The sequence below is a fragment of the Nakaseomyces glabratus genome, chromosome H, assembly GCF_010111755.1.
Source record: "Nakaseomyces glabratus chromosome H, complete sequence".
In the NCBI taxonomy this organism is placed as follows: Eukaryota; Fungi; Ascomycota; class Saccharomycetes; order Saccharomycetales; family Saccharomycetaceae; genus Nakaseomyces; species Nakaseomyces glabratus.
The window spans coordinates 991,278-1,006,670 of record NC_088958.1 but is presented as its reverse complement, the minus strand read 5'-3'; the positions used below and the strand labels follow the sequence as shown (position 1 = coordinate 1,006,670).

Here is a 15,393-nt window from a genome sequence, read left to right as displayed (position 1 = left end):
ACCTTATTTTGTCAATTTTGGAAAAATTCCAAGACTATGGATCAAGAAAGAGTAAACAGTAGAGAACAATGGTTGTTCTTTGTTCTCTAATAGTTAACGCAAACAAGTCAAGCAAGACCAGCAGCCTGCATATAATAATTTAAGCTACTTGAATTTACCAGCTTTAGGCTTATCCCATAACTATTCATTCACAAAGGAAGCTTGTTCATAAAAACTGAGCACCTAGTGAGTTATAACATAGACAGTGACAAATATTTCTCCACTATCTCAGAAGGCTAGCTTTAATTGATTATACAAGTGCTTTAACGAATTGATTATTTTTGGCTGATGTCTCCACCTGAAACACCTAAGAAGGAGAGTCTAAAAGAAAATGAGGATTTGGCAATTAAGGAAAATGGTACCTCTCCTAGGGAGATCGGAGATAAGATCAAGGTCGAGTCGGCTGGTGAGTATGAGACGCCGGAACTAACTTCAGATGAGGAGAATCTGGTTCAATTGCAGACGCCTAGAAAAAGAAGGAAAGTTAACTTATCTAAAGAGCACGATTTTACCTCTCCGCTAAAGAAGGTTATAATGAATAATCTGAACGAATACAAAAAGAGTGATCTGGCTGACAAACTAAAGCTCAGTAGAGACTTTGTTAATACACAAGTACCGCGACCTGCTGATGTGGAGAAATTAAAAGCGAATAGGGCCGTAACGTCTTTTACAGACACATTTGAAGGATACTTTGAACAGAAACGGTCAGTTAGAGGAGTAAAAGTTTCTAAAAACTCGATTACAATGGCTCCACACGTAACTAGAGAGGAGTTTGGGTTGATAAGTAATATCTTTCACCGCAATCTTCATAAAAATCTGAGAGATCATTTATACATTATACAGAAGAAGCTATACCCACAGTATTGGTTTGAAGTAATACAAGGATTCTCACTTCTATTCTACGGTATTGGATCAAAGAAGGTATTTCTTGAGGACTTTGTATTCAAGTATCTTTCGCCAAAACTTGCATTATCACAAGCAATTGAAGTTCCGACTTATAACGGTAAAAAATCGAAATTCGAAGGTATACCCGTCGTGGTTGTAAATGGTTACAACCCTACTTGTAACTATAGAGATGTATTTAAGGATATATTGAGCCTACTAACACCGGCTGAATTAACTCAGAGTGAATCAAAGTTTTGGGGTAATCATGTTATAATGAACATTCAGAAATTAATTGACTATTACAAAGATAAACCCTTGGACATAAAGCTTATTGTGGCAATTCATAACATCGATGGTCCCAACATTAGACGTGGTGATTCTCCTACCATTTTAAGTTTTCTTTCTTTGATACGGCAAGTTGCAATAGTAGCATCAGCAGACCATATATATGCACCATTTCTCTGGGACAATCTGCGTGCCCAAAACTATAACTTTGTGTTCCACGATGTGACTAATTATGCGCCATACGAAGCAGAGTCATCATTCCAAGATGTGATGCGTCTTGGTAAATCAGAGAACAGTACTGGTGCAGAAGGTGCTAAGTATGTCTTGCAATCTTTGACACTAAATTCCAAAAAAATGTATAAGCTTCTAATAGAAACGCAATTGCAGCACATGGAGAAAGTTAGTACAACGAAGAGTACTGGTAAAGTGGCTGCATCTAAGCGTGGTACCATGTCAATGGGTGTTGAATTTAAACAATTAGTACATTTATGTGCAGCAGATTTTATTGCGTCAAATGAAATGGCTCTGAGATCAATGCTAACAGAATTTATAGAGCATAAGATGGCATCAGTATCAAAGAATACAGTTGGCACAGAGTTTGTATGGGTACCATACACATACGCAGAGATGAAAAGGCTTCAAGAAATACTCTATGAGGAATGATTTTATTAGAGGTACCGTAACCTCTCTACAAATCAACATGTTTCCATCTACTTCAACATAGACAAAGTAAATACTCATATATAGAATTGAATAGGCAGCTTGTAACAATATAGATAGCATTGACTTTATACCATACTGTGTTTACAGCATTGATATAAGAGTAGCATCGGTTTAACAACTGATATCTATTCCTCGGTGCTCTTCTGTATGAGGCACGCGATGAGCTAAGCCCGAAATTGTCAGGCGATCACGATTGAAGCCCTAATAAGAAAAGGGTAGCGAACAAAGCTGTAGATAATAGCAGTATTTTATTTGTGTTGAATGGATGTATTTTTATCCTAAGAGACTAGTTTTAATATCCTGTAATTCAATTGACTTGTCAATTCTGTTTTCTGTATATTGAATTTTCTCATTAATTGGCCCAACAATAATTTTGTCCCGCATTATATCTATATTACTGGCAACACCTGGGTTCAATCGGTCTCAACTGGCACTATAACTAATTCCTAGCATAGTACATGGAAGTGAATTGTGTGAAATATACTAGCGGAAATTAAGAACACTATATTTGATTTAAAAATTTAAGGAGAACATAAGATATCAGAAAAGGGGGAGTTTGACACTGATATTATACACAATGGAAAGGCCAAATAGTAGGAGCATGACTTCACTGAACTCACCAAATGAGGAGAAATATCCTAATGGGCAGATGATTTCTGTTGGCGCCCATCGAGTAGAAATTGTTAGCTACTTAGCCGAAGGTGGCTTCGCCCAAATATATGTTGTGAAATTTGTTGAATATTTGAATGAGTTCGAGTCATTGGGTTCAAAATCGGCCATAACTGTAGGAGATATAGCATGTTTGAAGAGAGTTATTGTAAATGATGAAATGGGTTTGAACGAGATGAGAAATGAGGTTGAAGTTATGAAGAAATTGAAAAGCTCGCCAAATATTGTGCAGTATTTTGATTCAAACGCATCAAGAAGAACAGATGGTAAACCAGGGTTTGAAGTATTACTATTGATGGAACTTTGTCCAAATAAGTCTCTTTTAGATTACATGAATCAAAGACTAAAAACAAAATTGTCAGAGAGTGAAATTTTGAAGATAATGTATGATGTTTCAATTGGTATATCTAATATGCATTACTTAGATCAACCATTAATACATCGAGATATAAAGATTGAAAACGTTTTAGTAGATGCGAATAATAACTTCAAATTATGCGATATGGGATCAACATCTCAGTGTTCCCCACCAATGATGTCTAACCAAGATATAGCGATGATGACTCAGAATATTTATGTACACACAACTCCGCAATACCGAGCACCAGAAATGATTGATCTCTATCGATACTTACCAATTAATGAAAAATCTGATATTTGGGCCCTTGGGATATTCCTATACAAGTTATTATTTTATACTACTCCATTTGAGATAACAGGCCAAATGGCAATACTTCATTCGAAATATGATTTCCCCCCAAACAAATATTCATCAAAGATTATCAACTTGATTATTATCATGCTCGCGGAGAATCCAAACCTGAGGCCAAATATTTTCCAAGTTGTTTATCATATTTGCTCAATTATGAATCTTCCTGTACCGATCGAAGATAGATACGGGCTTGGTCCATATAACTTCGACTTGTACACAAAATTTCAAAGTAAAGTGCAGACAATCCAGAATCAAATAAACTACTTGCAAAATAAGGTGGTCTCAAGCAAGTCCAAACTTTCTAAAGAAGACGGATTGGTTTTGGATGAACTGTACATAAAAACTTTTGAGATGATACCAAAGATACCAAATCCGAGGTTAAGTGAAAAACAGCCCACATTAGAGATTGGCTTGAACTCACCAAGTATTCAAGATCAACACCTGGATGTGAACAATAAAAGAAGATCTATGCACGAGAGTATTAATTCAAGACAGGCATCAGATAATATCTCACAAAAAAGTGTCCGCACATCTAGTAACACAATTGAAAAGACATTCTCACAAACATCAAATAAGGAATTCAGTAAGGAGACAGATCCGGAATCTCACGATGAATCAGGCGAACCTTACTTTCCTAGTGTCAATGAACTGAACACATATTTAGACAAGGAATTCAAACAACAAAAAGCTCAGGACAATGTAGTTAAGAATCAGATTATTAATAACAGTGGCGGAAATATGAACAGCTCTAATCCAGAAAGACAAAAAAGTATCAGCTCCTTTTCTTCCAGTGGTAAATCAATGAAAAGCTCCTCACATGTTCCTTCTGCTGGATTTGTTGGTGCTGACGCGACCGAAGGCCCTAAAATGGTTGGATATCTAAAGTCACAGAACCATAAATCTAACAATCCTTTTCCATTTATGGCGGGAGACAGACAAAGAAGCACCGAATCTTTAAACAATAAACATAATAATTACGATGCTAACAATACTACAGCACCTGTTAAAGGGAATTATGGGGGGATACAGGCGAATAATATACCATCTCAACCCAAAAATTTTGAATATAATAATCCTGTAAATGACACAAATAGAATACAAGATACAGGTATTGGACAGAGTGCAGGACGTCCACAGAACGTTTCTCAATTCTCAAATACTAAGATGAATTTTGTTCCAGGAACAAATATGTCAGTGAACTTCGATGTAACTAATCCTATCAATCAGCATAACATTCCAATAAGCCAAGGAGTTGTTAATAATTCTGGAGTTCCAAGTAATCAAGGATTTCATAACAAGGTTCCTCTTCCTAACGCTGGGTCGAATTACATACCATTTCCTCCAAGGCCACAAATGATGCAACAATCTTATGAAGCACCACAAAAACAAATGCAAAAATATGACCAAGTTTATCATGAACAACCTAGTCAGCAAAATGCATATATCAACACAACACCACAAGAGGTCCAAAATGAACAGTTGTTGATCGATATTTCACCTCCGAGAGACATTAAAAGAACCTCATCACCTCAAAAGGAACTATCAAACGTAAAAACCCATGCTCCACAAGTGCTTGATTTACAGTTAAACGAGATGGACATTTCAGAAGCATCTATTGCTGATTCAAGTAACGGAAACGACGTGGATAGCAGTCTGTTATCTAGTGAAAGTGTTGACCTTGATGTTACTAATCGATTGAAAATGCATTATCCATTTGGTAATCAAAGACAGACCAAACTTGCACAAAAGCCTATCCAGTCTAAGGTAAAAGATACTGATAAGCAGCAGAAAAATGGTAGACGGTCGTTGGATCTTAGCGTCCAAGAGGTACATTTTAACTCAGAAGCCGGTAAGAACAACTTGCTACACAACAAGAACACACACCGACCTGGAATTAAGGGATCTATGAGCGAAGAATCAGTAGAAGATACCATAAAGTCTTTACCACCATCAAATACACTGCCTCGAAGCCAAAGTTCAAAAGTAATTTCTCAATCTACAAATGCCAGAACATCATTAGACAGACAAAGGCAACGCCACATTGAGCCCAGGGATAGCAAAAGCCGTTCACGCTCTCACGGATTAGAGGAATATACTTCAAGTAACGGCAGCAATAGTAGCATAAACATCAGCACGTCGAACAAGTTTGAGATGAAGAGGTCTTTCGCAAAGGCAAGACAATCGCTCGATTTGGAGCGTGCAAGAAGGGACGCCATGTCGCGCTCAAACAGTGGTCACGAAACAGGCAAGAGAAAATCTCTATTCTCTATGTTCAAGTGAGAAACAAGCTACCTATTTTTTCATTGTACCTATAGCCAATACTCTTGATCAAGTTGGTCCTTTATACTACCGAAGTAACTAAATCATAATGAACGATCGAGTATTTGGTTTTTGCTCAGCCCATTTTTCCTGAATTTATGATGTTCACGATGCTCACTAGCGACCGCGTCGTGTCTTCTTTCTTCTCGAGACACTAACAATGGAAATTCATAATCAGAATATTGCTAGCATAAGATGAGTCTGAGTGTGCTCCATATGGCGTTTAATAGTTTTAGAAAGCGTTTTACCAACTGCTGAGAGCGTTAAATTTGAGAAACAGTGGATTTAACTATTGTTCCTATTAAAATAGCAAGAGCTAGAAGGTCTGCAATTAGATTGATTAGCTGGAATTGTGCCTTAGGAATCCCTATAATTATAAACCATAACTGAATATCATAAGCAATGTCTACTGGTAACGATAAGAAAAGCACAATGAGATACGTGCTCACGTTGAAGGAAAGGAGGGAGTTGGAAGGTAAAGGTATTACGATGATGCACCGCGTCGAGGACTTCATGGACAGAATATACTGGATGTACTATATCCACATGCCATACTATCTAATGACATCTTTTGATGCATTCTGCTTACATACCTTCTTTTTGATGATTTTCAGCTTATCCCTATTTGGAATTGTCAAATACTGCTTCTTCCTATAGGGTCTGTGCAACTAAGCATATTGGCACTACTAATTTTAGATAAGACAACTTATTGTTGTTCTTCTAACTTTTCATTTTTAGGCCATGGTTATTTTTTCTCTCATAACAACTATGCATTCATTCAAATCGGTTTTATTTCATATTGTGCGTGCCCAACTTCATGGAGTAAATTACGTAGGGTTTTTCCTCCAGCCGTTATTTTATTATACAGAATTCAACATTGTTACGGTATATTACGATTTTATAAATACACTTCTGTACATTATTTTAGAACTTTTCTCAACATATAGATTTATTTCGAAGAATTTCTTCTCATATCATTTGTTTCGTTGGTCTACCTCATCTTCCTCTTAAAATTGCCCTTGAAACTTTTCATATAAACGATGAGATTACAACAACGTCTATATAAAGTTGTTAGTGGAGACTTTGTTGTAAAATAATATCAGCAACAAGATAGTACTAAGGAATGTCTGATCAAATCTTGCAAGGTCTGGAAGTACCAGCTATCATTGCAAAAGAAGAATGTATTTATTGTTTCGAGACGCCCTATAACCCCGAAAAGCCAGGAAGTAAAGAGCAACAGCTCACGGACTCCACGAAGGCTGCCCATACACTTAACATTTGCTTAGTTTGCTTCCAAGCTGTTTGTCCCAGACACACACCTTTCCACATTGAAGTCGGCAAACATAATGATGCACAGCATTTTGATTACTTAAATGTGGCAAAAGTAAGGAAATATGAAGACATGCTGGATGGTGAAGAAGATGAAGATACCAACTCTAGTAAAAAGATCAAATTACAAGTTATAGAGAAATCAAGAGATGAGGACTACAATGACGTTTGGAGTCTTTTACATTTTGAATCCTCTCAAAGTTCACCTCATATAGTTTTAAAATCCAATGAAGCCAATGCTGCACAGACAGAAAAGGTGGATCATGTCTTGAATGCAAAATCTCAAGACTTGGCTGATCAAGCCAACGTTTGGGAGCTAGATATTAAGCCATGCAAGCATGTCGATAGTTTCTCGTTTGCCAATGTACAAGAGAAACCCTTAGAAACACACTGCTCGAGTTGCGAATTGACTCAAAATTTGTGGATTTGTCTTTATTGTGGAAACTTAGGCTGTGGTAGAGAACAAGTTGGTATTGAGGGGCATTCCCATGCACTCGAGCACTTTAAGTCAAAAAATGATCACTGCTTAGCGATCAAACTAGGCTCTTTGAGTAGTTCCTCCTTCGACTTGTATTGTTATGCATGTGATGATGAAGTAAAATTCAATGACTTACAAGTACTGAAAACAACTTTGGCTAAATATGGGATTGATATGGACAAGAAATCAGCCGATGAGAAAACCTTGGTTGAATTGCAGGTTGAACAGAATATGAATTGGGATTTTAAAATGGTAGATGAAAAGGGACAGCAATTAAAACAACTCAACGCAAGTCAGGAACTTGGCTGTGGGCTTATTAATTTAGGAAATTCCTGCTATTTGAATTCTACTCTTCAATGCCTATTTAATGGGGGTGTCAAAGGCTGGGATACTGACATGCTAGGTAATTCACCTTCTTTAAATGTTGTTTATCCTGCCAATAATTTGAAATCCCAATTGACAAAATTGAGAACTGCTTTGAAAGAAGAGCCAACTATTTACAAGCAAGGTATCAGGCCAAAGTCATTCAAAAAATGCATTGGTGGCAGTCACGAAGAATTCAGCTCTGGAAGACAACAGGATGCTTTAGAATTCTTTACTTACTTTGTTGACGAACTGGATAAAAAATTATTTAAAAACTCCGACTACAACCCTAATGATTTAATGAAATTTATGATGGAGGATCGGCTACAATGCCAAGAGTGTCATGGTGTTAAGTACAGCACAGAAACCTCAAATGTAATCCAATTACCACTTCAAGAGAGCAATGATGCACAAGATCTAGAAGAAAGAATAAATGCATATTTTTCTGGCGAAGTTATTGAATTTAAATGTCCAAATTGTAAGAAAATGGTAAATGCTGTAAAGAAGCCTGCAATGAGGACCTTTCCTGATACTTTAGTCATCAACCCTATCAGGATAAAGATCGAGAATTGGACTCCTGTCAAAACTAGTAATCTATTGACCATTCCGGGTCTTGAAACTCCTACTGAAGTTTTGGAATTAACTCAATATAAAGGAAATGGTTTGCAAAAGGACACAGAAACTCAATTAAATGATGATAATGACGAAATTCAATTTGAAGTTAACGAAACATTTGTTAATCAACTTATGGAAATGGGTTTTACTGAAAATGCCTGCGTGAGAGCCTTGTACCATACTGGCAACAAAGACCCTGAATTGGCAATGAACTGGCTTTTTGGGCATATTGAAGATGCAGACGTTAACGCGGAGTTTATACCACCTAAGAAGGCTAAGAATGATGTCAACCCTGAGCACATATCTATGATGGTCGGAATGGGACTTGATCCAAAATTATGTAGAAAGGCTCTAATTTTAAATAACCATGATGTCACTCGTAGTGTTGATTGGGTGTTCAACAACATGGATGACGATGGCGAAATAGAAGAATTGAAAGAGCAGAGCGACACTTCGAAGACTTACGGCCACCATGATGCCAAGCCTTACGAACTATCTGCAATCATCTGCCACAAGGGTAACTCAGTTCACTCAGGCCACTATGTGGCTTTCATTAGGAAAATGGTAGACGGCAAACCCACTTGGGTTCTTTACAATGATGAGAAAATAGTTGTAAGCAACAATTTTGAAGAAATGATGAAGAACAGTTACATGCTATTTTACTCCAGGACCTGATCAAGTTGAAGGTACTTTCTAAAGTGCTCGAATATATAGTTATTAGTATCATTACGTACTGCATATCCAGTGAAAAGCTATAGTCTAGTATTGTAAAGCATTTATTCCATTAAACAGTCTCAAGAAGAGACTTTAAAATATATTTACTTTAGCATATTATCTCCTGGTAATTACAACATTCCTAGAGGCTGAAGGACCCATATTGCTGTTATATCAGGTGATGTAACATACCACGTAAATATGAAACAACGTTACCCGGAAAGCAAATCTGTGGGGGGACAATTGGCGCTCGGCGCTAAAACTCTTGTCAGATCTCATGAACTCCACTTCTGTTGGAAAACTAAGGTATAAATAGCGGGCAAGTTTTCAGCCAAGTCTTGGGCTACTTTTTCCCGTTTCTAATTTGGTTAATGTTCTGCCTGCTAACTGTTTTCTTGTGCTTGTCCTTTTTTATTTCAGGATTGAAACAGTCATCACAAACTTTTGCATAGATCAATTAGCGGCAAGACATATGATCTTGTAAGATACTGTTGAGAGGTCTAATCTTTTTAATCACGTCTGCTATTGGCCAAGTATCGCTACAAATAACATAGTGGTGTTGGCTTTATACACTCCAGGAATTTCTCAGAACGATAATAGCTATCATACAAATAAACTGAACTTCAGTTACAGTTGTTCAATAAACTTGCTTACTGCTCTTCACACAATTAACAACTCTCACCTCTGCCAAGAGTCTCCCTTCTTTGATTTGCCTTTTTGTAACATTCATACCAAATGAGTTACTTTTATAATTTCAATCAAGGAGATGGGTTTGCAAACAATACATCCATGGGTACACAGGATCAATCTGCGTTTCAAAATCAGAACCAGAATCAGGTTCAGAACCAGAGCCAGGGGAAAGCCCATACACAATTTGGGAGTGGTCAAACCTACATAGCCAGTTCAATGCTAAATGGGATGAGTGGGTCAAGCTATAGTGGTAACTATGAGAAGAACGTAAACTCTCCTCAAGATGCTTCAGCTTATGCTAATTATTTTCAACCTTTACAAAATGCATTCAATTCCAGTCCAGGGTTTCAAACGGTTACACAAAATAATTTGGCTACAGATTACTCTTACTCACATGCCAATTCTAACGGAAACAACCAAATAGCCAGTAGTGGAAGTACTGATACAACGACTACTGATACAACAGCTTACAATGTTTCTACTAATAATGATAGGTTTCCTAAAATGACTTCTGATTTAACTCATATGACATCACAACAAAGCCGCTACCCTAATACAACAAGTGATAAAGGCGTCGACGATCAGTTATTCACGTCTAGATATAACAGTATGGGGACATTGACGAGTACTTCCACGATTAGTTCAATTCCGGCAAAACAGGATAATGCGTCATATCTAGGACAAGTCAACTATAATGGTATACCAAGCAATAGAAATTATACAGCCAGTAGCACAACTCATAGTGCGATGTTGGGAAATTCATTCACTTCTGATGCTGTCACGGGCTATTATTATCCAACAAACAGGGAAACCAATAAGCAAGGACTAATAAATTCAACAAAGTTACCTTCTAGGTACTCAGGCAGTGATAATGGACAAGTCTACAATAATGCTACTACCTTTGATGCCACACAATCCAGTCAACCATCCAATTGCAGTGCTACTGTCAACCCAAAGGAACCGAAAGAATCTTCTGGAGAAATTGATACACTGAAATACGATATTCAAGTAAAAGATGCTCAACTTCAATCTCTTCAGAGGGAATTAACAAGATTGAAAAGTGCTATTTCAGTAGCAGTAGATAATACAAAGGATATTTCTAGCAAAACAGCCGATAAAGAAGAGCATATTACAACAAAAGAAATAGATGTCCCAAACAGTCTGGATATAATCTTTCGAAAGCTATCTTCAGCTTTACAAAAGAGAGAAAAAGAATTAGATGAAACAAAGACTAATTTAGAGAGTGTCCTAGCCGCCATGGCGCTAAATCCCTCTAATAGCTCAACAAAGTTTGGTAGATATGATCCAGAGAATTTAGCTCACAAAACTGTTGTAAGGCTAGAAACTTTAACGAAGGAAAACCAGGAAATGGCTAGAATGTTATCATTTGGTAGGGCTAAAGAAAAGCATATAGCTCTTGAACTTTTGAAGAAAGAAAATAAGGACCTAAAAACCCAAATTATTCAATTGAAAGAGAAGCTAGGGAAAGATAAAGTTTGATTTTACATTTTTATTCGTAACCTTTGGGGTTTACTACTAATTATCATTTCCTCGGACTTTGTGGTTATTTTTCTAATTAACATTTGGTTAAGTTTTGGATTCTTAACAGAAACCCATTATTCAGATTGCTTGCTATATTAACTAATAACAATTTTTTTTTTCCCTAACTATATTGGTCGAGTCAAAGTGTTGCTCATATTTATATCTATTTTAGACAATAATCAAGAACGCTTATATCATTGATTACAGAATTTATTGGTTACAATGAAATAAATAAATACAATGACAGAGTCATATATAGATATGTTACCTTTCGTCATATAATGATTTTTATACTTGATCGGACGTGTTTATTTACTTGGATAAATGCTTTCTTCTGTTTCTAACACCTTCGGCTAGAAGTTCCAAAACGCTTTCGGTAGTATCCCAGCCAATACAAGCATCAGTGATAGAGCAACCATATTTTAGACCCTCACGACCACCTTCTGGAGGAACATCTTGTCTGCCTTCCACTAGGTTAGATTCGATCATAACACCACACAAACCGTTTTCACCAGCACTCAGTTGGTTGTAGATCTCTTGAGCGACCTTTGGTTGATTTCTGTAGTCCTTATTACTGTTACCGTGAGAACAGTCAATCATTATTCTTCTGGTACTGTCAGCTTCATCAATCAATTTTGCTTTCCTTAGTTGTTCTTTGGTGGACTTCACATTTTCAGCATCGTAGTTGGTACCATGCTTACCACCTCTTAAAATGATAAAAGTGTCGGAGTTACCTTCAGTACCAACAATAGCGGTGACACCAGGCTTTGTGACAGAAAGGAAGTAATGTTCGTGAGATGCAGCTCTCATAGCATCGATGGCAACTTGTAGGCCACCATCGGTACCATTCTTGAAACCAATTGGGAAAGATAGACCTGAAGCTAGTTCTCTATGCAGTTGGGATTCAGTTGTTCTGGCACCAATGGCACCTAGAGAGAAACAGTCACTCAAGAATTGTGGGGAGATAGTGTCTAACATTTCACCGGCAATAGGAAGCTTTTCGATCAGCTTTGTGAACATTTCTCTTGAGATTCTTAAACCTTTGTTGATTTGGAAAGAGTTATCAATATCTGGGTCATTTATCAGACCCTTCCATCCAACGGTGGTTCTTGGCTTCTCTAAGTACGCTCTCATGATAATAAGTAGATCATCGGATAGCTTCTCAGCGATTACTGCTAGCTTATCGGCGTATTCGTAAGCTGCCTTTGGGTCATGAATGGAGCATGGACCAATGACAATAACCATACGGTCATCCTTACCATTCAAGATGTCACACACAGAATCTCTAGCTTTCAGTATGTTGGCAGCACCTTTCTCACTGATTGGGTATTCATGCTGAAGAAGATCAGGAGGAGTCAATGGATCGTAACCTTTGATTCTCCAGTCTTCTAGACGGGTTCTGTCACCTCTGTAGTCATTCTTGATGAACATTTTTGCGAATTGTTTTCTTATAGGATATGTTTATTCCTAAGCCTGGGTTAATAGGTACAGAAGAATTTATAGAATTGTATTTCTAGCGAGATTATAATACTAGGTGTTGCACTAGTGTTTTGGATTTGCCTATAACTTCTGATACTTTACTGTATTCCTCGAAGTTCAAGACGAGGAACAAACACAAACCCCATTCAAAAAGCTATCCTTTGCTTCTTATATATTATCAATTGCTAATGCTTAAGAACTTAATGATTGTAATTTCTTTTTTCATTATAGTAGCCATATTTTTTCAAAAACAAATTTTGCACAGAAATATACGTACAGATCGATAAAAATGAGTAATAGCAATGGTCTGGAAAAAAGTGAAAAAAAAATTTCATTTAGTCATCGCAGATAGCGTTGGACCCTTTTCGCCTGCATCGCTGAAAAGTATTTTGATCTTTGGTAATGCTAGATGTGGTAATGCGCCTTCTTGAGCAGTCGCTGCGGGGTGGCTGGACCAACACTATGATCGATGCGTACGCTCAGGCGAGCATGTGCATGACGAAAAATATAGCAACCAGGGCATTTTATTTGCTTTCCATATTCCAAGCAACTTAACGAACGTAAAAATTGAATATCAGGGCTTCCTATTTAGAATACTGCACATCATTACTTAATATCGTAATGACACATTTTTTCTTGCTTATTTCAGTTCCTAGCATTAGCTATATGAGATAAAAGAGAGTAAAATGGTACGCTAGTAGCTTTGCTGGCCAAAAACGACTGTAGAAAACAAAGAGAACATTTAAATCTAGTTGTAATTTTCATTTTTTTCAGAAATTGAATTCTGCAATACCTCTGTCATAACCTTGATCCCACTCCCACATGTATTCACTATCGCCTTTCTTTTTCATATAATCGTTCCTTCTTTGGGCCTTCCACGCATGCCATCTTCCCAGTCTAGAATTGTCAAACCGAGCAAACTCCTTGATATCTGATATTGCTGAATTAATCCCATCTTCGAATCTCCAATGCTCAAACTTGTCACCACCTTTATCCTTCCAGTAGTTGATGTGTTCATCAATAATCTGTCTAACTCTGTTATCGTCAATGTTCAGATTGTTTTGTGTTGATCTCTTCTTTATTCCACCACGCTCATACATTGGCTTTAAACCCCATTCACCACCATCGCCATACTTAAATTGTAGTGTCCAGAAAAACCATCCCCATGATGATGATTTAGAGAAAACCTCCAATTCCTTGTTCAAAAATTGTTTGGCATACTCATTCCGATCGCCAGGTGATTTTTTCCATGTTTCTTCATCAAGAACTCCAGAGAATTCACCAACAACAAAATCGGCATCATTCTTAGGAAAACTGGTTGATCCCTCCAGGTCGTTTATAATTTGATCAGCAGATTTCTTTTTGTCCTCATCTGAAAAGCATCTATAAACATGCGTGTCAACTACTGTCACTAAGTCTAACTTTTCCTGCTTTAACCAATCAGACCATTGTTGGGGCCACCAACCATCTGAAATAATGACTGGCAGCCCTGGTTGGTTACTTGCAATTGTTTGAATAGCCCGCTTATAGTAATTTTTTTGGCCGTGGGCGTTATTATCAAAAACAGATTCATTCACAACCTGTAACCCGATAACATTCTTGTTTGGTTTGCATATGTCTTCAATTATAGCAGGGATGATGTCATTACAAATTCTGTCTATATAACCACTATTTCTGAAGAAGTCTGCTCCACGATTTGGAAACCCACTATGGCCATCACCATTAGCACCACCTGGTAGCCCATGAATATCGATCAAGACACCGATCCCGCGGTTTCTTGCACTTTCTATAATATCCTTCAAATAATTTGTGGGCTTAGCCAAATGATATACCTTTTTCAATGGTTCAAATGGCAACCCAGATAACAAATCACCATCTCTAACGTGCCAATACCCAATTGGCACTCTGACGGCTGTGATTCCAACTTCATTCTTTAGCCAATCCCAATCAATTCTGCAGCTATAGTCATGATAGTGATCCTGTAACTTCTTGGCTACTTCATCTTCTGACTTGCCATTTTTCAAGTAGTTGTTAACTGCATCGAACTCATTACCGCCGCCATGTTCAAACACGGAGTTGAAGATCCACTCTTCCAACACAAAGAGGGACCCCAAATTTACACCGTGGTTATACCTGTACTTGTATACCACCTCTTCAGGTAGCTCTTCGCCAAAAACAACTTCTTCCGTGGGAATTGGCTCCCCGGAAGACCCGCCTACCGACAGTTTCTCAAACTTCTGCTTCAATTTGTCAAACATCGCCCGCTTAAAATCGAAAAAATATGATAAAGCTGTAGCACCACAATGTTGAAGAAATAATTCCTCTTTTTACGTTGTAAATGTTTGGCGGCTACACAGAGAAGCAACTGATATCTAAGAATGTTTAAAATTGCTTCCCTTTTATATATTACTCCCAGAAATAAAGGGTTTCACTCGTTGCGGGTTACTACGCGATGAGCTTCCCAGCTGAAAAAAAATCAGGCGATGAGCTTGAGCCATAGTAAGTGTTTGACATGCTATAACATGGTGCCAGCTACTGATACTAGTATAAC

At 37.5% G+C, this 15,393-nt stretch overlaps 7 protein-coding genes across 7 annotated transcripts; 5 read left to right on the top strand and 2 right to left on the bottom strand.

Annotated features, from left to right (window-relative positions):
- Positions 1 to 327: 327 nt before the first annotated feature.
- ORC2 (origin recognition complex subunit 2) lies at positions 328 to 1,872 on the top strand (the record flags this gene model as incomplete). Its single annotated transcript, XM_447242.1, has 1 exon — positions 328 to 1,872. One exon carries the CDS (start codon positions 328 to 330, stop codon positions 1,870 to 1,872), a length of 1,545 nt encoding a protein of 514 aa, XP_447242.1.
- A 637-nt stretch (positions 1,873 to 2,509) lies between these two features.
- On the top strand, positions 2,510 to 5,593 carry AKL1 (serine/threonine protein kinase AKL1; the record flags this gene model as incomplete). The annotated part of the gene is made up of 1 exon (XM_447241.1): positions 2,510 to 5,593. The coding sequence occupies one exon, from the start codon at positions 2,510 to 2,512 to the stop codon at positions 5,591 to 5,593; it is 3,084 nt and encodes a 1,027-aa protein (XP_447241.1).
- A 441-nt stretch (positions 5,594 to 6,034) lies between these two features.
- TSC3 (Tsc3p) lies at positions 6,035 to 6,289 on the top strand (the record flags this gene model as incomplete). The annotated part of the gene is made up of 1 exon (XM_002999509.1): positions 6,035 to 6,289. One exon carries the CDS (start codon positions 6,035 to 6,037, stop codon positions 6,287 to 6,289), a length of 255 nt encoding a protein of 84 aa, XP_002999555.1.
- Positions 6,290 to 6,755: 466 nt separating this feature from the next.
- On the top strand, positions 6,756 to 9,092 carry UBP14 (ubiquitin-specific protease UBP14; the record flags this gene model as incomplete). Its single annotated transcript, XM_447240.1, has 1 exon — positions 6,756 to 9,092. One exon carries the CDS (start codon positions 6,756 to 6,758, stop codon positions 9,090 to 9,092), a length of 2,337 nt encoding a protein of 778 aa, XP_447240.1.
- A 774-nt stretch (positions 9,093 to 9,866) lies between these two features.
- On the top strand, positions 9,867 to 11,321 carry MUM2 (Mum2p; the record flags this gene model as incomplete). The annotated part of the gene is made up of 1 exon (XM_447239.1): positions 9,867 to 11,321. The coding sequence occupies one exon, from the start codon at positions 9,867 to 9,869 to the stop codon at positions 11,319 to 11,321; it is 1,455 nt and encodes a 484-aa protein (XP_447239.1).
- Positions 11,322 to 11,675: 354 nt separating this feature from the next.
- On the bottom strand, positions 11,676 to 12,794 carry ARO3 (3-deoxy-7-phosphoheptulonate synthase ARO3; the record flags this gene model as incomplete). Its single annotated transcript, XM_447238.1, has 1 exon — positions 11,676 to 12,794. The coding sequence occupies one exon, from the start codon at positions 12,792 to 12,794 to the stop codon at positions 11,676 to 11,678; it is 1,119 nt and encodes a 372-aa protein (XP_447238.1).
- An 818-nt stretch (positions 12,795 to 13,612) lies between these two features.
- Positions 13,613 to 15,100, bottom strand: MRX18 (17-beta-hydroxysteroid dehydrogenase-like protein; the record flags this gene model as incomplete). Its single annotated transcript, XM_447237.1, has 1 exon — positions 13,613 to 15,100. One exon carries the CDS (start codon positions 15,098 to 15,100, stop codon positions 13,613 to 13,615), a length of 1,488 nt encoding a protein of 495 aa, XP_447237.1.
- Between the last annotated feature and the right edge of the window lie 293 nt (positions 15,101 to 15,393).